Source organism: Hibiscus syriacus, unplaced genomic scaffold (assembly GCF_006381635.1).
Source record: "Hibiscus syriacus cultivar Baekdansim isolate YM2019G1 unplaced genomic scaffold, ASM638163v2 tig00110206_pilon, whole genome shotgun sequence".
Lineage (NCBI taxonomy): Eukaryota > Viridiplantae > Streptophyta > Magnoliopsida > Malvales > Malvaceae > Hibiscus > Hibiscus syriacus.
Window position 1 is genome coordinate 542,746 of NW_024062627.1, and position 24,569 is coordinate 567,314.

Here is a 24,569-nt window from a genome sequence, read left to right on the forward strand (position 1 = left end):
AGTGACCAAAATTAAATCAAAATATGATCTTAATGATAATAAATACAATAAGAAATCAAAACGATAATGTTTTATGTGTAAGTGGTCAGGTTGAATCACAGTGGCAGCTGGACCAGAATCACCATGTGACAAAACCAAAGGGGCACGCAACACCCAGACTCGCCAGGTTGGAAGTGGATAAAAGATTGGGGTTTTTTTTCACTTTTTCAAAAAAAAAAAAAAATTAATTTTAAGCATAAAGACATAAACTTGATGATAATTATATATATATATTAAAATTCATTTTAAATTTTTTATTTGTTAATTAAAATAATATTCGATTAATCATAACAACAAAATCATCAAGAATAAAGTAGTATTGATATACAATTAAATCTTATTATCTGTTTGTTATGTTTTTATTTTCGTGATTAAATTTAATCGTAATAATAAAATCATAAAAAATAAATTATTATTTTTTATTTTAACAGTTAAATAAATATTTCTTTATCATCAACAACAAAACATTCAAAGAAAAAAATTGATTATATTATTTAAAATATATTATTTATAAATGAATAGAAGTTATAAAAAAAATAAAATATTTACATAGGTTTATTTATGAAGGAAAGCATCAATAACTATTTTTTTGTTAGTTCAATTTTTTCACATTTATATTATAAATTATTTATCTTATCACTAAATTAAATTCTAGTTCTCTTAAAAGAATTATTTTTAAAATAAATTATAGTTTATCTTATTAAAGAAAAATAATAATTAGTTGAAAATTTATTAGTTTCTAATTGTATTTTATTATATTTAAAAATAATATTTTCTATTGGTCCTTTCTCTTGTAAAATGTATTATAGTTATAAGTACCTTCGAACTTTCAATATAAATTTTTTATGTTAGTCTTCCTTTTGGTATGAGATTCTATAAGTTTCCTTGATTGCTTGCTTTTTTCATGTTTAGTTTCTTCATTCGTTTATATATAATTTTTCGTTCATATATATATATATATTTTAAATACTTTTCAGGAGGACCTTTATATCTAGTAGTCAAGAATGTTTGAGTAATCCGTTTTCATATGTCGTTATCTTAATTATTCACGTTTTTATTCATCAAATTGTTTCTAGTTATTTATCGTAATATTTTACTTAGGATTGTAATGAATGTATATATAATATTATCTTACATTATATTTTTTATGATTAATGCAATACACATACCCATTTAAAAAAAAAACCAGTTGAAAATGAATAAAAAATAAAATATAAAAACCCCGCGTACACACAACACAATAGTCACTTAAGTACGTGCTACATTCAAGCAGGTTGAATAGGCAGAGGCAGGGGAGCAAACATTGGGACTCGGTTGCCAACAAATACACTATCTTTTCGTTTTGTTTAAAGGAAAGAGAGAAACTCAAAAACATTCAGCACCTCCAATATATTTCAGAAACCTTTCTCTCAGAAAACCCTTTTCTTTATTCATTTCAGGGGGCCTTTTTTTCTTTGTTTCCTTCCTGTCCTTTCTTTATCATAATAATAACTGTAACATATCATCGAGAGAACTTGCCTTTCATATATACTTTCAGTTTTTCATTGTTGGGTTCTCATATATTAACTCAAGGTGGACTCCTCAGCCCCGGAAGAAACAGATCATTTTCCTAGCATCACTTGAAATCTATGGAGCAGCTTGTCAACTTTATAATACGACCTCCAAGGTAGCCATTTGATTTTTAATGTTACTTTTTTTTCTTTCTTTTGAGAAAACAAGTGATCTTGTTTCCCCTTTTCATTGAGTTTTATTTTTATTTTGGCTTATGATTCGGTTTTGTTTGGTTGATGAGAAATTTTGGGAAAAGAAGGGAAATTTGGGTTTTGAAATTTAAGCGTTTTTGGTTTGCAGGGAACAAGAACTGAAAACCCTTTTGATTGAATGAGATAAAGTTTAACTAATTGCTTGTCCTTGGGCCCTTTCTATATAGCATCAGATATAAGGTTTTTCCTTCCGTGTTGATGTTGCCCAGTTTCCAGCAAACCTTTCCTTTTACAGTTTGAATTTAATCAATTAACTAGCCTCTTGGTTCCCTTGATCTTTCCATAATTCTGGAATTGTGATGGCTTTATTTAATTTGGGAGGGCATGATTTAGTTATTGATTTATGGCATACTAAAATTTTATAGTTTAGAATATTTCATATGTTCTGAACAAGTTTAGCAGTTACCGGGTTAGTAATTGACCTAGAGACTGTGGAAAGATGAAATTTTCTCATGCTGATGCTAGAATGTTGATCAGTAGCATAGCTATGGAACTTAAACTATTATTGTAAGAATTAGATCTTCAAGTCTGTTGTTCTAATGTTGTTCTACTTTAAAGATAAGATGGTTTATAATCAGTAGAGTTATGGAAAAGGGCCCGAAAATCCTTTCATTAGGATTTAGATGGGAAAGAAAAGTGAGTGGAAAGTTTGTTGGGAACTTTTATTATGAGATACTTATATATGCTTGGAACATAGTAAATTTAGGACTGTGAATTATTCCCAACTGTAATTTTATTGAACTTTGCAAAATTTTCTTATGGGCATCTCTTTTTGATGGCAGAGCTGAATACAATCCAGAATGTGATCTGTTGGATGAAGAGTTCATGTTGAAAGGAAAATGTTACCAGAGAAAGGATATAGAGGTACCTTTTAAATTATTCAAGGGAAAATTTTCAATTTATTTAGCTTTCTAAAATTATTACTTTCTGGTTTGTTCAAATTTGTTTATTATGCCCTGTTTCCATGATTCTTCAATCAGTAAACTTCTGTTGTAGAAAGCACAACGGATAGATTCACTTTGTGTTGCCATCAACTTTTTCAACTGATGAATAAAAATCAGTTTGCTACATGCCTTTAGCCTTAATACCTGTTCCCTTTCTCTTTCCCTCTGAAAGGAAACATTGCAGCAATGGTTATTTCTTTTGAACTTTTTTTTTTGATAGGATTTCTTTTGAACTTTTATTAGAGTTAATTCATAATTGTATCATTTTTCCTTGTCAGCTAGTTGTAACCTTTATGCTGGCATGTTCGTTGAACATCATATATTATTGAAGATCAAAACTTTTATAACATTAGATGTGTTATGCCTTCTTCTGCATATTGATTTTGCCTGATGAGATGCTGTACCAATGGGAAAATCTGAATCTTTTTTTGGGTGGGCAGATCAGAAATGTGTTCTAACAAGATAAACAGTTTCTTTGTAATATATTACCCAAAATCTGGACTTGATCGACTTGCAGTAGTACAAGAATTAAGATGTGGTCAATTTAGCGAGATAATCCCTGGTATAAACATACTCGAGAAAATTCTTGTGATGGTATGTTTAGGATGGTTTGAAAGATTTCAGCTTCGTGCACCAAGTAACATTCTTAGGCCAAACTCTGGTGCTTGGGAATATTAACAAACATAGGACTGCAACAATTAAATCCGTTAAAGAATCTTGCCCCATTAGCTTCTGTGGGTCATTCTTTTAGTAATGAAGGGTAGGGGCCAAGGCCCGAGGGGTTAGTTCAGTGTGTAACCAATTATTTGTGAGTCCGTATTTTTTTATAGTTTATATGAATGAGTTGGTTTGCATCATTAGTGAGATATTTTCACACTGTTGCAGATTAAAAACAATAGGGGAGATGTTCTACAGTGTAGTCACTACGTGCCCTTGGTTAGTCCCGAAGGCAAACCTCTGCCGTGTGTGATATACTGCCATGGAAACAGGTAACAAGGATATTTTAGTTTGTTCCTATGAAAACTGCCCTTATTCTCAATATTTGTCTGGAAATTTAGACAACGAAAAAAAATATCAGATTTTATGCTCAAATCGAGAAATATGTTTTTGTCCAACTTGTATTCATCAACCAAGACTAGGCATATAATAGCATTGATTTTACTTGATACAATTGTATCTGGTTTTACTTAATCAAGACTAGCCATATAATACAATTGATTTTACTTTTAGGTCCAACTTGGATTGATTTTACTTAATTAAGACTAGTCCAACTTTCATTTACTTTCCTTTTCTTCTCATTTTTATTGCTTATATAGTGTTTCGTCAACTAGCAATTAATTTGCATCTCTGATTAGAAATACTGATATAATTGCACTTCATGTGAGTTAGGCTGTTGATTTTTTATTATATTTTCTCATGCTATTTTGTGTTTATTGCTTTTACCACCAGTAGTGGTGTGGGTAAGGAGAAAAACAACAGTAATCAAAAGAAATAAGGTTGAACAAATGGTAGGAAAGAATATGAAACTCAAGGAAAAACTTAGGGTTAAGGGAAACCTCTAGTTTTTTTCTTTTAATTCAAAGAAAATGATAATGATAAGTCGTGGAGGATTCCCTTATCAGTGACCCTTCCCTTGGGGATTCATGTTTCCCTCCAAACAAATCAATTGTCTCTACCATCCCGTGGTCCCTCCCTCCTAAGGGCTTTGTCAAATTGATTGTGGATGTAGCTACTAGTTCTGAATGGAAGAGCAGTGGAATTGCAGGTATTCTAAGAGATGAAGAAGGTCTACTTTTAGGTTCTTTTAAGACGGCTTCTGGTCCGGGTCCACCTATTCTGATGGAGTTAAAGGCTGTTAAGGAGGGTTTAAATTTCTTTCACTCAGTGAGAGGAGGTATTAAGGGTCGGTTGATTATAGAATCAGATTGTAAAATGGTAGTGGATTGGATTAAGGATGGATCTTGTTGTCCTGTTTTCTATGCCTCCATTGTTAGGGAGGTAGCTGTTAAACTCAAAGAAGTCGAGGGAGTTATTAGATGGGTGGCTAGGACAGCCAATATTGAGGCTGATGGGTTGGCTAAGTCTGGTATTGGTTAATTTTACTTTGTTGTTGGGATATTTTATTTTGGGTTTTTAGGTTGTTTGTAAGGGTTTTATCTTATTATTGTAAATCTTATGTATCTTTATTAATAAAGTTTAAGGCACTCTTTTCCTCCTTCCTCTGATTTAGGAATTCAATATGAGTTCCTTAAATCATGAAGGGGTTTTTTAATGAGGCCTCAATTCCTATCAAAAAAAAAAATGATAAGTCGTGGCTATTATATTTTCTCACCTTATTTATACTAGGGTTACAAAGATAATTTAATCCTAGCCCCAGTTTAAAACATAAAGGAAACTTATAATCCTAGCCATCCAAAATATATTTAGTAAAATTGAAACAAATAAATATTATAATAATACAAGCTCCTGCATCAAGTAGGCAGTAGTAATGGGCTATTTATTTTTCTAATTGTTTTTACTAATGCTATTTTGTCATTACTGCTTGTACCCGTCCACCAGTAGTCTAGTAATGTAGAGAATTAGTTCTATCTTTACATTTATTTTGCTTTGCTTATTGTTTGTAACCTCCTTTTTTCGCTTTTCTGTAATTTAGTACTAAGCGTTGACTAGTGTTGTGGAGTCTGGGATTGAGTTATTGGACGAGTAACACAAAAATCCAATTCAAAGAAAGGGATCTTTGCCCTCTTAGGGAGTTGCCTACCTTAATTTACTAGAACTCTCAACTTGTTTTGATCATAAATGACTTACATAGGTTTTCAATTTAGCAAAGACTACCCTAATTTCAAAAGCAAATATATGACAGCAAAAGTTCTATTTAAACTAATAAGAAAATTCTTGGAAATAAAAAGAGTTTTTGTTACATCTAGTATGTTTCCTGCTTCAGATCCGTTGTATATGTGTTTCCTTATCTAGAATCTTCTATGCTGACAGCCAACCAACATAAAATGTTGTACTTTTCGACTTGCTTATCATTGTTGTAGTTATTATTATTACTGTGTTCTAGACATCATCACTGACTGGTAGCACATCTTGATTCTTGGTAGTGGATGCAGGGCTGATGCTAGTGAAGCGGCTATGATCTTGTTGCCTTCAAATATTACAGTTTTCACTCTTGACTTTTCAGGATCTGGGTTATCCGGAGGAGAGTATGTCACCTTGGGTTGGTACGAAGTAAGTGGTTACCAACTAATTGAAAAAAATCTAGACCTTTCTCCCCCATTCTAATGGATGCAGAAAATGCGTCTACTCATGTTTCATTGATAATTTTAGTAATTTTTTGCATAAGATCTTTAGCAGTCGTGAACTTATATAATGGTTCTCCACAAACCAATTATATTAATTGCTATTATGTCTTGGGTTATTTGGGTATTCTTACTTAATACAGATATGTTGTACACCAACTATTAGTTTCTTCTGCTAAAACTTGTTTTGGGGGTGGGGTCTTTAGGTTTTGAAAGTTTACATACACTTAAAATTTTTCTTGAACATGCTCGTTGATATCGACAATGGTTTAATATTGCCCATTACGCAAGAATTTGAAAACTTTCAAGTTGTAATTGATATAAAAAGGTTAAATAGTCCATTCTCTTCCTTTGATCCTTCACCCTGGCTTAAGTGTATTCTTATTATCTGAGGCTTTATCTAATGAAAGATGGAAACAAGCTATGAATGTAGAGATGGAGGTGTTGGAAATGAACAAAATTTGGGAATTGGTGAATTTTTCAATAGGAAAGAAATCATTGAATTGTAAGTGGGTGTATATGGTGAAATATAGGGTAACTGGATTGATTGGGGGATGTGATGCTTGGTTTTGCCAAAGGGTATACTGAGACCTGTGGAATTGATTACATAGAGACCTTTGCTCTTGTTGCAAATATGATAGTCAAAGTATTGTTGTCACTATCAACTAATTATGGTTGGGAATGGTTTCTTACGTGGGGAATTAGAGGAAGCAATTATTATTGAGGTTCCACCAAAATATGGGAAGAAATTTGACTGCTCGTCATGAGTGTAAATTGAAAAAGGCATTACATTGCCTTAAGCCATTACCACAAGCATGCTTTTGGAGATTTGCGTGAATTATGTTGGCTATGGGATAAAAACAGAGCCAAGGGTTTTGCATGCTGTTCATAAAACCCTCTTCTTCAGGGGCTGCTATAGCTCTTCTAGTGTATATGACTTCCATTATAGTGCCAGGAGATGATGTCAAGAGAAATAGGTTGTGAGTGAAATATTGGCAAAGGAGTTTGAAATTAAAGTATTAGGTTAGCTGATGTATTTTCTCCAAGTTGAGGTCACTTGCTCTAGGTAAGGATTTTTATTCTCTCAATAGAAGTATGTTGTACATCTTCTCAAAGGAAGTGACGAGAAATCATGCAAATCCTAAACTTGTAAAGGCATAGGACGATGTTGTAGTAGACAAAGATTTATCAACTCTTGATAGGAAGAATCACTTGTCTTATCTCACACATGACCGAAAATGGTACATGCAGTTAGTGTTATTAATTAGTTTATGCATAATCCATAGGAAGTTTATATACAAATAGCTCATAGATTACTATAGTATCTCAAGGGAACTCCAGGAAAAAGGTATCATATTCAGAAAAAAATGAAGGATTGATGCTTGAGGCACACTCTAATGGTAGTTATGCTGGATCCAATTGATGATAGAAGATCAATGTCAGAATATTACACCTTTTTCGGTTGGAATCTAGTGACATGGAAAAGCATAAAACAGAGTGTAGTAGCTCAGTCAAGTGCAGAGGCCGAGTTTCGAGAAATGGCTCAAGGTGTGTGTGAACTACTTCGGTTGAAGATCATTCTTGAAGATTTGAAAATTAAGTGTGACGGTCTTATGTGACTCTATTGCACCAACAAATCTGCAAGTTACATAGCTCACGATGTAGTACAACATGAATGGACGAAGCACATTGGAGTTGGTGGACACTTAATCAAAGAGATGTTGGGTGTGGATTGATATGTACACCTTATGTAGCCATGTCCATACATGGTAAACTTGCTGATGTTCTTACCAAAGGGTTGAGATTGGACAGTACCTATTCACTGGGAAAACTGAAAATAAATCCCTTAAAAGCAGAGATTTAATTCAGTGATTTTTCTGATTTGTTCCTTGTTATCAGAGATTGGATTAAGGGCATATGAGAAATTAGCATATTTTTTTGGAGAAATTTTATTGATTATGTATTTAGTTTGCTTCCCCAATTACTTATCAAATATACAAGACATAATTCTTCTTTTCAGCTTTCGCATCTCTTTTCAGTTTACAACAAAAAGTTGGGATAAAGAACAGTCCCGACATTTTTTTAAAGAAAATAAAGGTTAAACATTGTTACCAACTTTGCTCCTTATTAGAAAAGTATCCACGTGCCATCTATGGTGTTTATTATTATCAAATGAATATTTGTCATCAACTTTGCAGTGCCTTAATTGTCCTGGTAAGAGTACTGTACATTTGATTCATACTTATTCTCAGTATGACATCACACATGTCCATTGCTGGTGTTTCTTGCATGCCAGAAATTTGCTGCCTGACATTCTTTTCCAATTTTTCAGAAAGATGATCTGAAAGCAGTGGTTGATTATTTGCGGGCAGATGGAAATGTCTCTTTGATTGGATTATGGGGCCGCTCAATGGGTGCTGTTACCAGGTTTTCTATAGCACTTGCCAGTTGTCATCTTTCTTTGAGCTTGCTGCTGTTAAAGTTTTCATCATCAGAAACCATTTCCCATTTCAATTAGTTTAATTAATTCATGAAGCTATCCTGCTTGGACTTCTGAAATGTTAATTAAAAAAGGATCTATGGTTTTATTTTGATGTCTTTTCTTCTTTTGCTTGTAAGATTACATGTTTTTTATTCATATGAACCTACTATAGACAATGTATTTCTGCATGTTTATGTGATATTAAGGATGTAGATGATTGTTTACAGCCTCATGTATGGAGCCGAGGATCCTTCAATTGCGGGAATGGTTCTTGACAGTCCCTTTTCTGACTTGGTAGATCTGATGATGGAACTAGTAGATACATATAAATTCCGTTTGCCCAAGTTCACAGTAAGTAAATACATTTTATTAGTTATGATAAATTTTGTTGTTTCCTATCTCTTTTTGACTTTGTGTATAACTAATTAACCACTGAACGATGAAGGGGATATGTTGGTGGTAGAGATTGTATAGGAAATTTGGTGTCGGCAACTAAAGATCTATGGAATTGATTACTTAGAGACCTTTGCTAACTGGTGTTTATTGTGTAGGTGCATTGTATTACATTTGATTTCATGTTTCTTGTTAATTCAAAGTCCATTTTCTTTATAATTAGTGATAACCAAACAGTACAAACAAAAGGTTATATTGCTGCAGGTAAAGTATATTTGAGCTGTTTAGGTTGATAGGTTATATTGCTGTGAGTTACTTATTGACACCCATTTTCAGAGTCTTTTGTTGTCAGCATGCCAAATTTTTTCATTTGCCTACTGCAGGTTAAGTTTGCTATCCAGATCATGCGGAAAGCTATCCAGAAAAAGGCGAAATTCGACATAACAGAGCTGAACACCATCAAGGTTTTAAGCTGGAGATCGTTTACTCTTCTATTTTGATTATGCAACTCATTTTTGAGTTTCACATGGTTAAGTCTCTTGATATTTTTGCATTAGTCTCTTCTGTTCAGCAGTTTTGGTTTAGTTTTCTTTCTTCTTTGATTGATTGGTTAAACCATTAGTGGACGTTACAAATATCTGGGTAAGGACGATAGGAAAATGGAAAGTTGCAAAAAGTGGAAAAATAGAAACCCATTTTCCCATTGGTGTTCTTTAGGAAAGGAGAGTTGGGTGGAGAAAATGATTTTCCTTCCATCCATTGCTTGGTAGAGTTGAAAAATGAAAGGAAAGACAATAAAATTATACCCTTTTTTAATTCTAGATAAAATTCAAAAAAGAAAAAAATGGATAATCTTGTACAGCACTTTACTCATACCCCTCCCAAGGAACCGTTGTTTAGCTGTTTGTTTAAGTCTTATATAATATGTTTTATTCAATAATATAGAGGTACTCTTTTCCTCCTTCCGCTAGTCGGTCCTTTCCTTGGGGAATAAGACTACTATGAGGGAGGTTTTTAATGAGGCCTCCTACTTCTATTAAAAAAAAAAAAACTCATACCCCTCCCATTTTTCCTAACATTTTCAGTTTGAAATGATATGTTTTTGAATTAGGGTAGAAAATGACCATCTATTTTCTTTTCTTCACTTTTCTCTCATACCAAGTGATGTGGTTAAGAAGAAAAAATAGCAACAATAGAAAGAAATAAGGCTGAAAGCGAGTTTGAAAGATGGAACTTTAGAAAACTTAGGGTTTTAAAAAACCTCTAGTTTTATTATTAATTCAAAGAAAATAATAAGCATAATTCTTCAGTAAAGCCTGCAACTTATTTGTATAGGCTAGCTTTCTTGCAAGAAAAGTTTAATCATAAACCTAGATCTAAACCCTAACGATACCTAGTGACCTTAACCGTGCTTAACAGCCCTAGCCTTAGCTGTCTATCATAAATCTAATCATTAATAAATGTTATAAAATAAAACTGAAATGATAACATAAAATATTACAAAGCTCCTGCATCATTCTCCCCGGGTCAGAAAACTAGACTCTGGTGACATTCGCGAGAAACATTCACCACTTCAGCATAAACTTCTTGATCAGCTCTTTGCAGCTTCTTCTCCATGATCATTAACTTGGCTGACTCAACGTGTGCCTTTGCATCCTGTTTGTTCTTTAATATAAGTTCCATCTCCAAACATTGCTTCCAAACTAACTCCATATCCCACTGTATTTGACTAAAGCATTCTGTTTCAAACAAAACAGCTTGCTTCATGTTTTCATCACATTTCTCTCTTGTGGTTTCAAGTTCCACTTTCAACAAAGGCTCCACTTCAGTTCCATAATATATTTCAGTCATACTGGGACTTTCTTCTTTGGTTTCAGAATTATTAATGACAGTCTCCCGCATATCTGTTTGTTCACCACCATAAGTAGGAGTTTCTTCATAGATACTTTTCTTGTCACCAGCACTCGCTGGGTGTGTACTATCAGGCACTGTATTACTCTCTATAATTAAATCTTCATTAGGAATCTGTCTCAAACTTGCAAAATTTCTTTTGGAACATTAAAAGCAATAAGAGTGAAACCGCGCCAATGAATAATGTCAAATTTAGCAAGATCAAACTAAGGTGTCCATTCGACATAAGCACTTCAGCATTTAAAGTAGTGTTTACAGCAGCTGCATGCTGGTTTGGCATGTCAAGTTGTCTACCTACCTCATTCATGATCCCCAAAAATGTGTGTGGCGTTTCTGCCCATTCATACAAGCCATTTTGAGTCTTAAAAGTTGTTTTCCATTCATCAATACTTCTCAACTTGATTTTTTTTATAATCATTCCTCGAATTAATCTTTAAGACACCTTAAAATATCCAATCACATAACAAATAAATAATGGTTGGTTCTCAATTCATCTTGTTCAACAAGCTCAGTTCAATATATAGGAATAAGATGTGATATATTTTTTTTTGATAGGAATAGGAGGTCTCGTTATAAACCTCCCTCATAGTTGATAGTTGGCTCTTATCAAGAGGCAACTAATTGAAGGAGGAAAAGAGTACCTCAGTTTATTAATAAACCTGCATTACATAAGAAACCCAATACACTCTAGACCTGAAATACATAAGATACATATACACTCTAACCCTCCTAGAAAAAACAAAACATAATGACAGGAAACAGTGAACCATCAGCCTATCCCTTCCTTAGCTAACTTATCTGCCTCCAAATTACAGCTCTTAGGAATCCATCTAACCATAATGTCCTTGGCAGTAACTAAGGCTCCAATTTCTCCTACCAACAAACTGAGAAACACAAGGGCAAAAAAAGGCCTCAAAATCCACTCCACTACGTTAAGCAATCACTCTCTAGAACGAGTCTACCTTTCACCGCCCATTGAGAAGAAAGAAATAAATCAATTCCTTCTTTAATTGCTTTCAACTCAGCAAATAATGGGGGACCTGGTCCCACAGCATTAGAAAAAGTGACCAGGATAGATCCATTCGAATCTTTCATAATTCCTCCAATTTATTCCAATGAAAATCCCCTCCAGTTCTACAAGAGAGAGTCAACCTACATGATTTAACCGAGAACATACCATCTCCTTTCCCTGACCAGGCCAGAAAGTCATCAGCTGACTCAATCAAAACAATATTTTCAATCAAAGACATTAACGAAATCCACTGGTCCAGTTCCCAATCGCATAAGTTCCTCCTTAAACGAATATTCCAAACCCAACCACTTCTTTCATAACTACCAAAATCAACAACAATACCCCATTTATTAGTAGAAAGAGCAAATATCCTTGGGAATTGAACTCTCAGAGTTGCGTTATTTACCCAAACATCATTCCAAAATGCAATTGACCTACCATTCCCCACTTGCAACTTCGAATTTGACCTCAAGCACTCTCCAATTAAGTCCTTTTTCTCATAGTTATTCATTATTCCTCTCCATATCCACGAGTCTTGATGAGTAACTGCCTTGCTAATTGAAAGAGTTAAATTGCTGATATTATGATTACAACAAATCATTTTCTTCCATTGCGAATCTTTCTCGTTTGCAAACTTCCAAACCTATTTCCCGAGTAGCACTCTATTGATCAAACTCAAATCTAAAACACCCAAACCACCCTCCTTAATAGGGTGACACACCAAACCCCAATTAACCCAATGAATTCGCCGCTTTCCTGGACCTTCCCCCCACAGAAATTTAGCCATTAAAGAGTTCAGCTTTTGATTAACCTTAGGAGGAATTTTGAAAAGAGATAGGAAGAAGATCAGCAACGAGGACAACACTGCCTTCACCAAGACTAGTCTTCTAGCCATCGAAAGTGTTGCAGCTTTCCATCCTGCTAACTTAGAATTAAAATTATGGATTACTGGTTCCCACAACAGATCTGAATTTTTGTTTGAACCAATCGGTAATCCAAGGTATGTCAGGAAAAACACCCACCCCACTCCTTTAACGTATCAACTCCCAAATTAACACCATACAACTTGCTCTTGGAAAGATTAATGTTCAGCCCTGACATTAGACTGAAAATCCTCAGCACTCTCCTAATGTTCAGTATCTGCATGGGAGAATCCCTGCAGAACAGAATTAAGTCATCTGCGAATTGCAAATGAGTCAAACGGAAGGTGTTATCAGCCCCACCAATGCTAAACCCTTCAAACAACCCACAATTCGCAGGCTTAATCAACATTAAATTCAGTAATTCCCCTACTATGTTGAACAACAAGGGAGACAAACTGCAGCCCTGTCTTAACCCTTTGCCCATCTGAAATTCTTCAGTAGGAGAGCCATTAAGAAGAACCGAGATAGAAGCAGCATTCAATCCATGAAATCCACTTATCACCAAATCCCATAACTTTCAATAACCTCAATAAAATCGGCCATTCCACCGAATCATATGCCCTACGGAAATCAACCTTGAAAACTACCCCTTTCCTCCCCTTTTTCCTCCAAAAATCAATAGCTTCATTAGCTACAAAAGCACATTCAATCAGCTGCCTTCCAGGAATAAAGGTGAACTGTGATGGGCTTACAATGTCTTTGATAACTGATACAAGCCTTCTGGATAAAACTTTGGAAATAATCTTATACAGGCTGCCAACTAGGCTTATTGGTCTGTAATCTTCAATACCTTCTGGATTACGAGTCTTAGGGATCAAAGTTATAAAAGCATGATTGACCTCATGCTCCCAATTCCTGCCATTGTGAAAATCCTCAACGAATTTCATAATATTATCCTTCAAATTTGGCTATAATTTCTTGAAAAAACCCATCGTGAACCCATCCGGACCCGGTGCTTTGGAACTATCCGAATGAAAAACTGCCTCCCACACTTCCTGCTCAGAGAAATTCCTCTCAAGAACCTTCTTTTGAACATGATTCAATTTAGCAAAATTAAGATTTATTTCATCCACCTCTAGAGCTGTTTTGTCATTGTAATAAGCCTTGAAATAATCTGAAATGCAGCCTCGCAACTGCACCGGGTCAGTAATAACATCACCAGCCACCTTCAAAGCTGAAATTTGATTAATTTTATTTCTATTCAATGCACATGAATGAAAAAATTTGGTGTTTCTATCTCCCTCAATATTCCACTTCACTCTTGATTTCTAAAACCATATACTCTCCTTCCTATGCAAGTGCCACAACTCCTTTCTCGAAGCACTAAGCTCCTCCCTTTCTTGACCATATATCCCTCCATTCTGTAAATTTAGCTCGATGCTGTTAATTTTGGATTCCAATTCTGAAATATCCTCTGAAATCCCCCGTTGATTAGAACCTGACCAATTCCTAATAGCGAGCTTAGTACCTTTAAGAAGAGAGAACAACCCCCTACAACCGTTATACATCCTCAAACTTAAGAAAGAATTTTCAACCACCCCAGTAAACCCCTCTTCCTTAAGCAAGTAGTTGAAAAAAACGAAATGGCTTAGAACCCCAATTCTTGCAATCATCCTCTAAAACCATTGGATTGTGGTCCGAGAGGGATTTAGGTAACAACCTTTGGATTACATCAGGGAACTGATTTAGAAAAAAAACACTTAACAGAAATCTGTCCAGCCTTACCCAAGTTGAAACCTCTCTGTTATTGCACCAAGTGGATCTCCCCCTCCTACCGGTAAGTCCATCAGGTTACAACTTTGTACAAACGACCTGAACAACTCCATTGAATGCTAATTCTGTGCAAAACCACATTTCTCCTCAGGAACCAAATAAGCATTAAAATCCCCCCCAATACAGATAGGGACTCAAACTTTGCATAAAGCCTAAAAACTCCCTGAAGAACTCCTCCTTATCAGCCTCAACTGATGGGCCATACACATTTATAATTACACATTCAAAGTTGCTCAACTTGAACTTCCCTGATAATGCCATAAATCTGCTATGTTTATGCTCTGTAATAACCTCGAATAAATCCTCATTCAACAAACACCATAAGCCGCCTGTAGAACCATCAGCAGGAATCGTGCTACTTCCTCTCAGCGAATTAGCACCTAACTTCCTCCTCAAGCCACTTCGATAGACATTAAGTTTAGTTTCCTGCAAAAGCAAAATGGACGGCTTTTCTCTGGAAACCGGTCTTGCCACAGCTCTAATTTTTTCTCTTTTCCCAAGCCCCCTAACATTCCACGTAATAATTTTTAGCTTTGACATTTGATTAAGATATCAAAACCACCACCAAGAATCCAGTAGATAACGATCAGGAATCATTCCGAGACCCCTTCAACTGCATCTTGAAAATTTCATCTTCAAAAGACTGTTGCCCCCCTTTAAAGGAAATTCCCAGCATGTCACAAACCTCCCTAGTAGCAGCAGCTTCCATCCTCGCTCCAACAAATTCCTGAGAAGACTGTGGTTGGTCTCTAACATGCTCCAAAGAATCCCTGACCATACTACAAATCACCCTTTTATAAACTCTATCATAAAAGTTTATCGCAACTTCATCATCCTAGCACACACTTCCCGAATGAGAAGGTGCAACTCTAAACCTTCTCTGATTCTTTGAGATAACAGGACTGTAGGAATTACAGAGATGATTTGTTACCATTCCTATAGAGATATGATTTGTTATCATTCCTATAGAGATATGATTTGTTACTATTCCTATAGAGATATGATTTTGTAAATAGATTTCTACAATCCCTTATTTTAAGGGATCATATCCTAGGATTATTATTTTTCCTTTCTTAGAGTTTCCTACTTTAGAGAGATATTTTGTATATAAATATGTAATCTGTCATATTGAAAAGAATAAGAAATTACAGAGAATTACTCTGATTTCTACATGGTATCAGCTTAGGTTACGGTTTCTTTCCAACCTAGATGATGTCCACAACTTCTTCTCCTACTCCGGAGATCACTTCAAATCCAAAATTTTTTCTGGTTCTGCTGCTCAATCAGAAGGTAATCTGGTCATGAAAGAATCAGAAGGTAAACCTCATGCTACAGTTTTTTTCTCCTCCCAGTCGTCCCCTAATTGGATCATTGATTCTGGTGCTACGGATCATATGACTGGTAATAAGGATTTGTTTTGCAATTTTTTTCCAAACTTTGGTAAAGCTGTCAAAACGGCTGATGGTTCTTTGTGCAAAATAGAAGGACATGGCACTATTATTCTCAATGACCAGATTGTACTTAAAAATGTCCTCTTCGTACCAAATCTGGCTTGCAATCTCGTTTCCGTTAGTAAACTTTCCACCGATTTGCACTGCTCTGCAATTTTTAATGATATTGATTGTACTTTACAGGCACTGAACTCGAAGAAGATGATTGGTAAGGCCAGCTTGCAGAATGGTCTCTACATTCTTCCTGCCTCTACTAAAACCGAAATCTCGAAATCTTTCACCGCTTTAGAAAAAGTTGATAATGTTATGTTATGGCACTATTGTTTAGGTCATCCTAGTTTTCACTATCTTGCAAAAGTTTTTCCTGCTCTATTCATTCATAAAAGGCCAAATTCTTTTTCTTGCAAAGTTTGCTCTCTTGCCAAACACACTAAATCAACTTATTCTCCTTCTACATATAAGCCTTCTCACCCTTTTGCTTTGATCCACAGTGATATTTGGGGTCCTTCTCGGGTGAAGAATGCTGATAATTGTAAGTGGTTTATCACTTTCATTGATGATCACAGTAAGATAACTTGGACTTATTTGCTAAAAGATAAATCTGAAACTGCAGGTGTTTTTACCCAATTTTATAACATGGTTCTCACTCAATTTGAGTCTAAAATTCAGCTCTTTAAATCTGATAATGGCAGTGAATTTTTTGCGAAGTCTTTGGGTGCGTTTTTCAGGGAAAAAGGCATAGTTTAGATTAGTTCTTGTGTTGACACCCCACAACAAAACGGTATTGCCGAAAGAAAAAATAGACACCTCCTTGAAGTTACTCGTTCTCTTCTATTACCACTAATGTTCCAAAATATTTGTGGGGGGAAGCCTTATTAACTGCCACATATTTAATCAATCGAATGCCTAGTAAGGTTTTACAATTTCAAACACCTCAATCTATATTTTTGCAATACTTTCCCCATTTTAAACCTATCTCCTCCATTCTTCCACTTAAAATATTTGGTTGTACTGTTTTTATCCAAAACATTGCTCCTAATAAGTCCAAGTTAGATCCTAAATCATTAAAGTGTGTACTGGTTGGGTATTCTTCATTTAAGAAGGGTTATAAATACTATCATCCTCCTTCAAAACGATTTTTTACCACTATGGATATAACATTTTATGAGCAGGTTCCCTATTTCACTCAGGCTGAAATTCAGGGGGAGACATGGAAGGATTTTCAGCCACATCAGGTATCTCCTACTCTTCATTCTCAACCTTCAGAATTGCCACCAATTTTGTCCTTACCTACAGATTTGTCACCTGTAACTACTCCCATTGATCCACCTGTAGTACCTATCACTACTTCACCCATACCCACTTTAAATACCCTTCCTGAAAATACACCTACTCCCATTCAAAATATTCCACAAACAACACCAATCAAACAACTCCGTTTCTATACAAGTAAAAGAAAACATATTCCTGAGGCTGTTTTGCAGTCTGATTCTTGCCGAGAATTGGATTTGGGTCCAGCTGTCGAAATAGAAGAAGAAATCAGTAAGTCCACTTCCCCTACTCTAGATGACTTCCCTATTGCTATTAGAAAAGGGGTTAGACAGTGCACCAAGCATCCTATTGAAAAATTTGCTGGTTATAATTCATTGATGCCGTTTTTTCAAGCATTTACAGCAAACTTGGATAAAGAACAGGTTCTCACAAGCATAGCTGAAGCTCTAAAGGATTCAAAATGGAGAAGGGTTGTTGAAGAGGAAATTTGTGCACTGGAGAAAAATGCTACTTGGACTGTTACGGACCTTCCTCAAGGAAAAAAAGTTGTTGGCTGTAAATGGATCTTTACTGTAAAGTATAACTCAAATGGTAGCATCTAACGATACAAAGCGAGACTAGTGGCCAGAGGCTTTACACAAACATATGGGATAGATTTCACAGAAACTTTTGCACCTGTGGCGAAGCTGAATACTGTTCGAGTACTCCTAAGTTTGGCTGTAAATTGCGATTGGAAATTACATCAACTTGATGTACAAAACGCTTTTCTTAATGGCAAGCTAGAAGAAGAAGTCTATATGAAGTTGTCACCTGGCTTAAAGTCTGTTGAAGGAAGTAACAAGGTGTGCAAGCTCAACAAGTCTCTATACGGGTTAAAACAATCACCCAGAGCTTGGCTCGAGAGGTTCACTAAAGTCATCCTAAAAAACGGCTACAAGCAATCCCTCGCCGATCACACTCTTTTCATCAAGGTAACTTCTACAAATAAGAAAGCTATCCTTATTGTGTACGTGGACGACATAATTCTTACCGGAGATGATGAAGAAGAGATTTGCAATTTGAAGAAGTTGTTAAATAAGGAATTCGAAACCAAAGACTTGGGAAAGCTAAGGTATTTCCTAGGAATGGAGGTGGCAAGGTCAAAAGAAGGACTTGTGATCAACCAAAGAAAATATATACTTGATTTACTCAAAGAAATTGGTTTTCTTGGTTGTAAGCCAATTGATACACCAATGGAGGCAAGCTTGAAATTTAACAAAGAATATGGGTCCTTGGTAGACAGAGAAATTTCAAAGATTAGTTGGGAAACTAATTTATTTATCCTTGACAAGGCCAGATATAGCATTTCCTGTAAATGTGATAAGTCAACACATGACTAATCCTACTGAAGAGCATATGGCAGCAGCAAATAGAATTCTCAAGTACTTGAAGAAAACTCCAGGACACAGTTTAATGTTTAAAAAGACAGAAGACAAAACTGTTAAGATCTTTACAGATTCTAGTTGGGCCGGAGACCTTACTGAAAGGAGATCCACTAGTGGCTACTGCACCTTTGTTTGGGGAAACCTTACAACTTGGAGAAGTAAGAAACAATATGTCGTTTCAAGAAGTAGTGCTGAAGCTGAATTTAGAGCACTAGCATTGGGAATATGCGAAGGAATTTGGCTACTTAAACTACTGAAAGAACTTGTCACTAATCAAGAGGATCACTTTGAAATTTTGTGTGATAATCAATCTGCTATTCAAATTGCCAAGAACCTAGTTCAACATGATCGGACAAAGCATGTTGAGATTGATAGGCACTTTATTGCTGATCAAGTTAACAAAAAGACAGCCACAGTTTCATACATTCCTTCAGAAGAACAAGTTGCAGACATTCTTACTAAGGCTTTGCCAAAGCTTGTTTTCAATAAATTCCTATTCAAGCTGGGATTATACAATGTATATTCTCCAGCTTCCAACTTGAGGGGGAGTGTAGGAATTATAGAGATGATTTGTTACCGTTCCTATAGAGATATGATTTGTTACTATTCCTATAGATATATGATTTTGTAAATAGATTTCTAGAATCCCTTATTTTAAGGGGTCATATCCTAGGATTATTATTTTTCCTTTCTTAGAGTTTCCTACTTTAGAGAGATATTTTGTATATAAATATGTAATCTGTCATATTGAAAAGAATAAGAAATTACAGAGAATTACTCTGATTTTTACAAGGACAAAGAGCCTGAGCAGGATTAACTAGAGATGCCACAGAGTTCTCCTTAGCTAAGTTAGAACCATCCATAACTGCTCATGCACTGGTTCCATCTCGGATCACCGGTTGATCCACAGACACACAATCCCCAATGCTAATTCCCTGCTCGCCAGACTGCTCAAAAACCAGATGGACATCTTGTTCTCCTTGACTGAAAACCTCCGCCTCCCTTAAAATAAAACTCCTCTGCCTAGAAGCGTCATCTGCCACTAGCAAAGGAGAAGCTAAACTGGTATTAGGATGAACCCCAGACCTATTATTATTAAACGCCGGCCCAGGAGAACGTAAATCCTTCAAAAAGGCCAAAGACTCAAGATCCTCCTGCTGGGCATTTTCAACTGGAAAATTAACTCCCAGCCCTAGACCCACATGCTTTCCCACTAGAGAAGTCCTATTCTCTAAAAAACCTGACAGCCCACAATGTGATGTTTCTGCTTTTGACTTACTTGAGGAGGCCTGTCTCCCACTAACTCCAATAACGCCACAATTCTGACCATTATTCAACCATGAAAAGACTTTACTCCTAGAATTCTCTATTGTGTCATTTTTATTTGTTGCCAGCATAGGACCGCGGACATCCTCCGCCTCGAATTTGTTTAAACCCTCCTTCCTCCTCCCTAGCTCCTCTGTATGAATCACCACAAACCCCATGACGATCTTGATTAAATACGATCTACCATAAGAGCTTATAGTAGTCGATTCTGGGACATCAAAAGGACTTCCACCCTAAGCAAAACTTTTGCCGACGAAAGATCAGATCTGTTCTTTGATTCTTCCTTCAAACATATAAACCTTCCCCAAGTCCCTGCAAGTTTTTCCAAAATATCCTCATTCCAGCACAGAAGAGGCAAACCACATAAATCTATCTGACATAGCGCCAATGGAACTCCCTTCTCATTCAAAACTGGAGCCACCCAATCGAAATACAAAGAGATCTCATACTTCTTGTTCTCCCATACATATGAGAATTCATCAACCGACTTAAACGTAATAATGCAAGCCTTCCATGCATAACCCCAACTGGACACCTGGACCTCCAAACCCTCAATCTTCAAAGCATCCTTTAACAACTCAAAACCAAAATCAGATTTCATTATCCCAGATAATGAACGTTTAACCCATTCCGCATTATCTTTCGGAATATACATCTCCCAACCATTCCTCACTCCACTCTCTTTCCTTTTGAAGCTCTCCAGGTTTGACCTTGAGACTTGAGCTTTTCAATGACTGAGCCTTCCTCCCAGGAAAAGGAGCCTCATACTTTCCTGACTTACTCCCCAACGACCTCTTCCCAACAACAGCCTCCCTCTTCCTTGCCTTCTGGTACTTAACTACCCCAACAAAGATTCTCCTCCCATCAAACCACTTCCCGTTAACAGACTGGACTGCTTTCCTCCTACTTTCCTCATCAGCGAACTGAACAAAAGCAAAAGTAGAGGACTTATAATTTGACTTCTCTAAAAAACTTGGAATGAATATCCTCATAATCTGACCAAAAGGACTAAAGAAATCCCTTAGCACACGCCTTGAGACCCTCTTACTAAGATTGTTAATGAACACAGTCCATTCCTCATCGGAGGCTATGGCCTTTCCCAAAGAACCTCTCTCTCTCTCTCTACCTATCGCGCTCATTCCTTTTTTTTAGTTTTTCTTCAACAGACTTTTTTAACGATTTATCTCACTCTTTAATTGTTCTGTTCTTCCCTAACTTGCATCATGTTCAGATTGAGGGACCCTAGTTCTTTCTGTACAATCTTGATATTTTGATTGTATCCTAAGAGTTCATTGGTTGGTTTTTCAACTAAACAAAATGTCACTACGGAATAAGATGTGATATTGAAAGAATACATCTTTCTCTCTCTGGCATGCGCATGCACGCAGACACACTCTTGCATGTCCGTTCATGACCATGCACTAAAAAACTGTTTTGATGAGTATTTTTCCTGATTTATCATCTTTAGCTGTAAATTGAAGGGATTATTATGGATCCATGAGTAGACAATCGGTAGAATGTCAAGTGTGACGGAAATTAAATTATACAGTGATATCTTCTCAGTGCTTTTCTTTTTTATTGTTCTTTACTGTTATGCATAGGAGTGAATTATATCTTAACTTATCTTCAAATTAATCCAGGTGGCAAAATCTTGCTTTGTTCCTGTCCTTTTTGGCCACGCTATTGATGATGATTTTATACTGCCTCATCATTCTGATTGTATATTTGAAGCTTATGTGGTAAGTTGCATCCTTCCTAATGGTAGAATGTGATATGAAACTGCATAAAAGGGGGGAAAAAGTAGAGCACCCACGGTAATTGTGTAGATGGTTTCAATTAAGCATTTAAGACAAACGAAAATTTTGTATTTAATGATTTTTGAACCATTTCTATACTTCTACTCTGAAAAAAATGTGGAGAGTTTTTGGCCAAGAATAATTATGTAGTTTATATATGAAAAATCTGATAATGGGTTATCTTCCAAATGTCCTTGTGCATGATCCCCCCCCCCCCAAAACCACCACCCCACCCCAACTGTGCATGATTGGTTTTTCATTTTTTGCATTTATAAAGGAAAGTGGATAATTGAATGCTCGAATTTCTTTAGTATCCTTGTGATTTTGAGCTATGCCTTCTATTAATGCACTACTTTTGCAGGGTGATAAGAACATTATCAAATTTGAGGGAGATCACAACTCTCCTCGTCCTCAGTTTTACTTTGATTCTATAAATATCTTTTTCCACAATGTCCTTCAACCTCCTGAGGATAAGATGGGGACAACGCTTAACGGTTCAATATACGATTACTTTGGTAAGGTAAGTTAAGTTCTAAGATTGTTTTTGGTGTTCTTAGTTTTATTAGAGTGACCAGTGTCATATTGACAGCCCCTTGCTGTTTCTCAACTGATTTACTTCAGAGTAGTTGGCTCATCCCTGAACTAGGTTTTGCCCCGGAGTCTTCAGCTGCATCTAAAGGCACGAGTATTGTACCTTGTATTTCATAACTTAAATGCCAACATCTATTAATACTATGTCTTACCCTTGATTGTTACTGTGGTTATTTTTTGTTACAGAGCCAGTGACTAGCGGCACAATAGATGCCATTGAACAAGTTCGTTCTAAAAGACCTATAAGTCGAACAGAGGTCAGTTTTAGTTGCTTATTTCTTGCCTTCTTCTCAAGAATGGCTTGTGATCTCATGGAAATCTGAAAAACTGCATGGATGAACAACTATGATCTTCTGCTTTGTATTTGAAATAAACATTTGTACATACGAAAAAAATATAAGCCAACAGAAAAGAAACACAATATTAGGGAATTTAAAACCTTCTAAGCAGTTTTCTCGTTTTTTACTGTTTATTTTTCTACATTTGGAATTTTTTCAGGTTCCTTCTGGTATCCCATCTAGAGAAAATAAATCTGGATGTGAGGTATTTTCGTTTCCCTTTTTTCTCACTTAGCTTTCTTCTAATGGGATTATATTAATATAAATGTCCAATCCATAGGGAAGAACATTTATTGTCAAGTTTTACAAATGTATGCTGCATTCTCTGAAACATTCACGTTATTAAGTAATTCGATTTTACGACCTATGATGCTTCGTTTTATTGTAATATTATGCTAATTTGATGCTTGCACAGGATAAAGATGCCTTTGATGATAATGGTTCATCATCATCCAATATGATAAGCTTCGAATTATCGAATGATGATCCATTTCCCCCTCATGTGCCAAAAATAGTGGAAAATGATCAGTATGTGGAATATCAATTGGACGACTCGACTGTTTTTCCATGTTACGTGGAGGAGGAAGAAAAGGTGAGTTGAAGCTTTTAATCTTCCATTGATGTCCACAAACATTATTTTGCTATTTAAATAACTTGATCTTTTGTCTACATTTGTTATATTCAGATGTTTATGGAAGCCATAATTGAATCCTTAAAGGACTTGGAAACGCAACATTCCCGAACAGAAGAGCAACCGAAGGCTAGTGCTGGTTATACGGAGTCATTGCAGAAAGACGAAAAAAGTAGCGTGGATACTTCTTCCACCACAGAGAAGTACAGCTCCTTGTCTCCGGAGTCTATTTCCACTCCACTGGAGCATAGACAGGCATCCTTTGAAACAGAATCCATGGAGAATGCATCTCGTGGTACTGGTGCGTCGACTGTGGAACCTACGTTTGAGTTGCCTCCATCAATACTGGAACCAAGGGACACAGGGACATCTGTTCAGAGTGGTACATCGGCATGCACCCAAAGTTCATCTGATGCTGACATATCGGCTAGCACGAAAGCCACTATAACGGTTGTAAGGAGCCCCTCTAATAACATCATGGACGGTTTGATGCGACGCTGGGATCTCAACTTCTTTCGATGTTGTCGATGAAAGTTACGACTACCATGTTTTTGAACTGCATGGTTGGTGATTGTATTATTTTGTAGCTAAGATAGCGTTAGGAGTCGTAGCATTGCAGAATGTTCAACAACAAAAAAGAAGAAAAAAAGGACAAAAAGGAAGGTACTGTCATGTACCAAGAAATTTGATTATATTGGCATTGGATTTCATTATGTATTGCTTTTTGTGGAGGAAAAACATATAATGATTTTTTGCCCAAATTATGGCATCTGCCTGTCAACACCATCAGCAAAAGCGCTTTGCTTTTGCTCTTCCAAAATTGAAAGAAATTTTGATACCAACGGAAATTATAAAAAAAAAAATCAATATGTATTTAATTCCTACCCTAATTTAATCAATTTTATTTTCTAAAAGTTTGAAATTTTAATTCTAATTCAAATAACACGTGAACGACATAATTAAATTATAAAATTTAAAATGATCAAGAATTGAATCTACAATTTATAAGCAATCACCTTAGTTTTAAAAAAAAACTAAGAGCAGAATTTGCCACATTATAAAACTCATAACACACGGATGAACCCTCAGAAGGATTGAGGATCTCAGCAAATCACTTTTGTCTCAATTTACTATTTGTAATACAAAATCAATGGCTATCTTGGGTCTCCAAATAATACAGCAATGAATAAAAGAAGCG

At 35.7% G+C, this 24,569-nt stretch overlaps 1 protein-coding gene across 5 annotated transcripts; it reads left to right on the top strand.

The window, feature by feature from the left end:
• Window positions 1–1,514: 1,514 nt before the first annotated feature.
• Window positions 1,515–23,999, top strand: LOC120219378. Of its 5 annotated transcripts, none has more exons than XM_039216191.1 (14): window positions 1,515–1,705; window positions 2,585–2,666; window positions 3,632–3,735; window positions 5,851–5,977; window positions 8,381–8,475; window positions 8,758–8,881; window positions 9,307–9,387; window positions 21,656–21,754; window positions 22,173–22,331; window positions 22,433–22,490; window positions 22,589–22,659; window positions 22,901–22,945; window positions 23,144–23,332; window positions 23,426–23,999. In XM_039216191.1, the coding sequence occupies exons 1-14, from the start codon at window positions 1,668–1,670 to the stop codon at window positions 23,900–23,902; spliced, it is 1,749 nt and encodes a 582-aa protein (XP_039072122.1). In that variant the 5' UTR covers window positions 1,515–1,667; the 3' UTR covers window positions 23,903–23,999. The 5 variants fall into 5 exon arrangements, with proteins under 5 accessions (XP_039072122.1, XP_039072123.1, XP_039072124.1 ...); XM_039216192.1 differs by having other exon boundaries at window positions 5,860–5,977; XM_039216193.1 differs by having other exon boundaries at window positions 1,516–1,705; window positions 23,156–23,332.
• The last annotated feature ends 570 nt before the right edge of the window (window positions 24,000–24,569 follow it).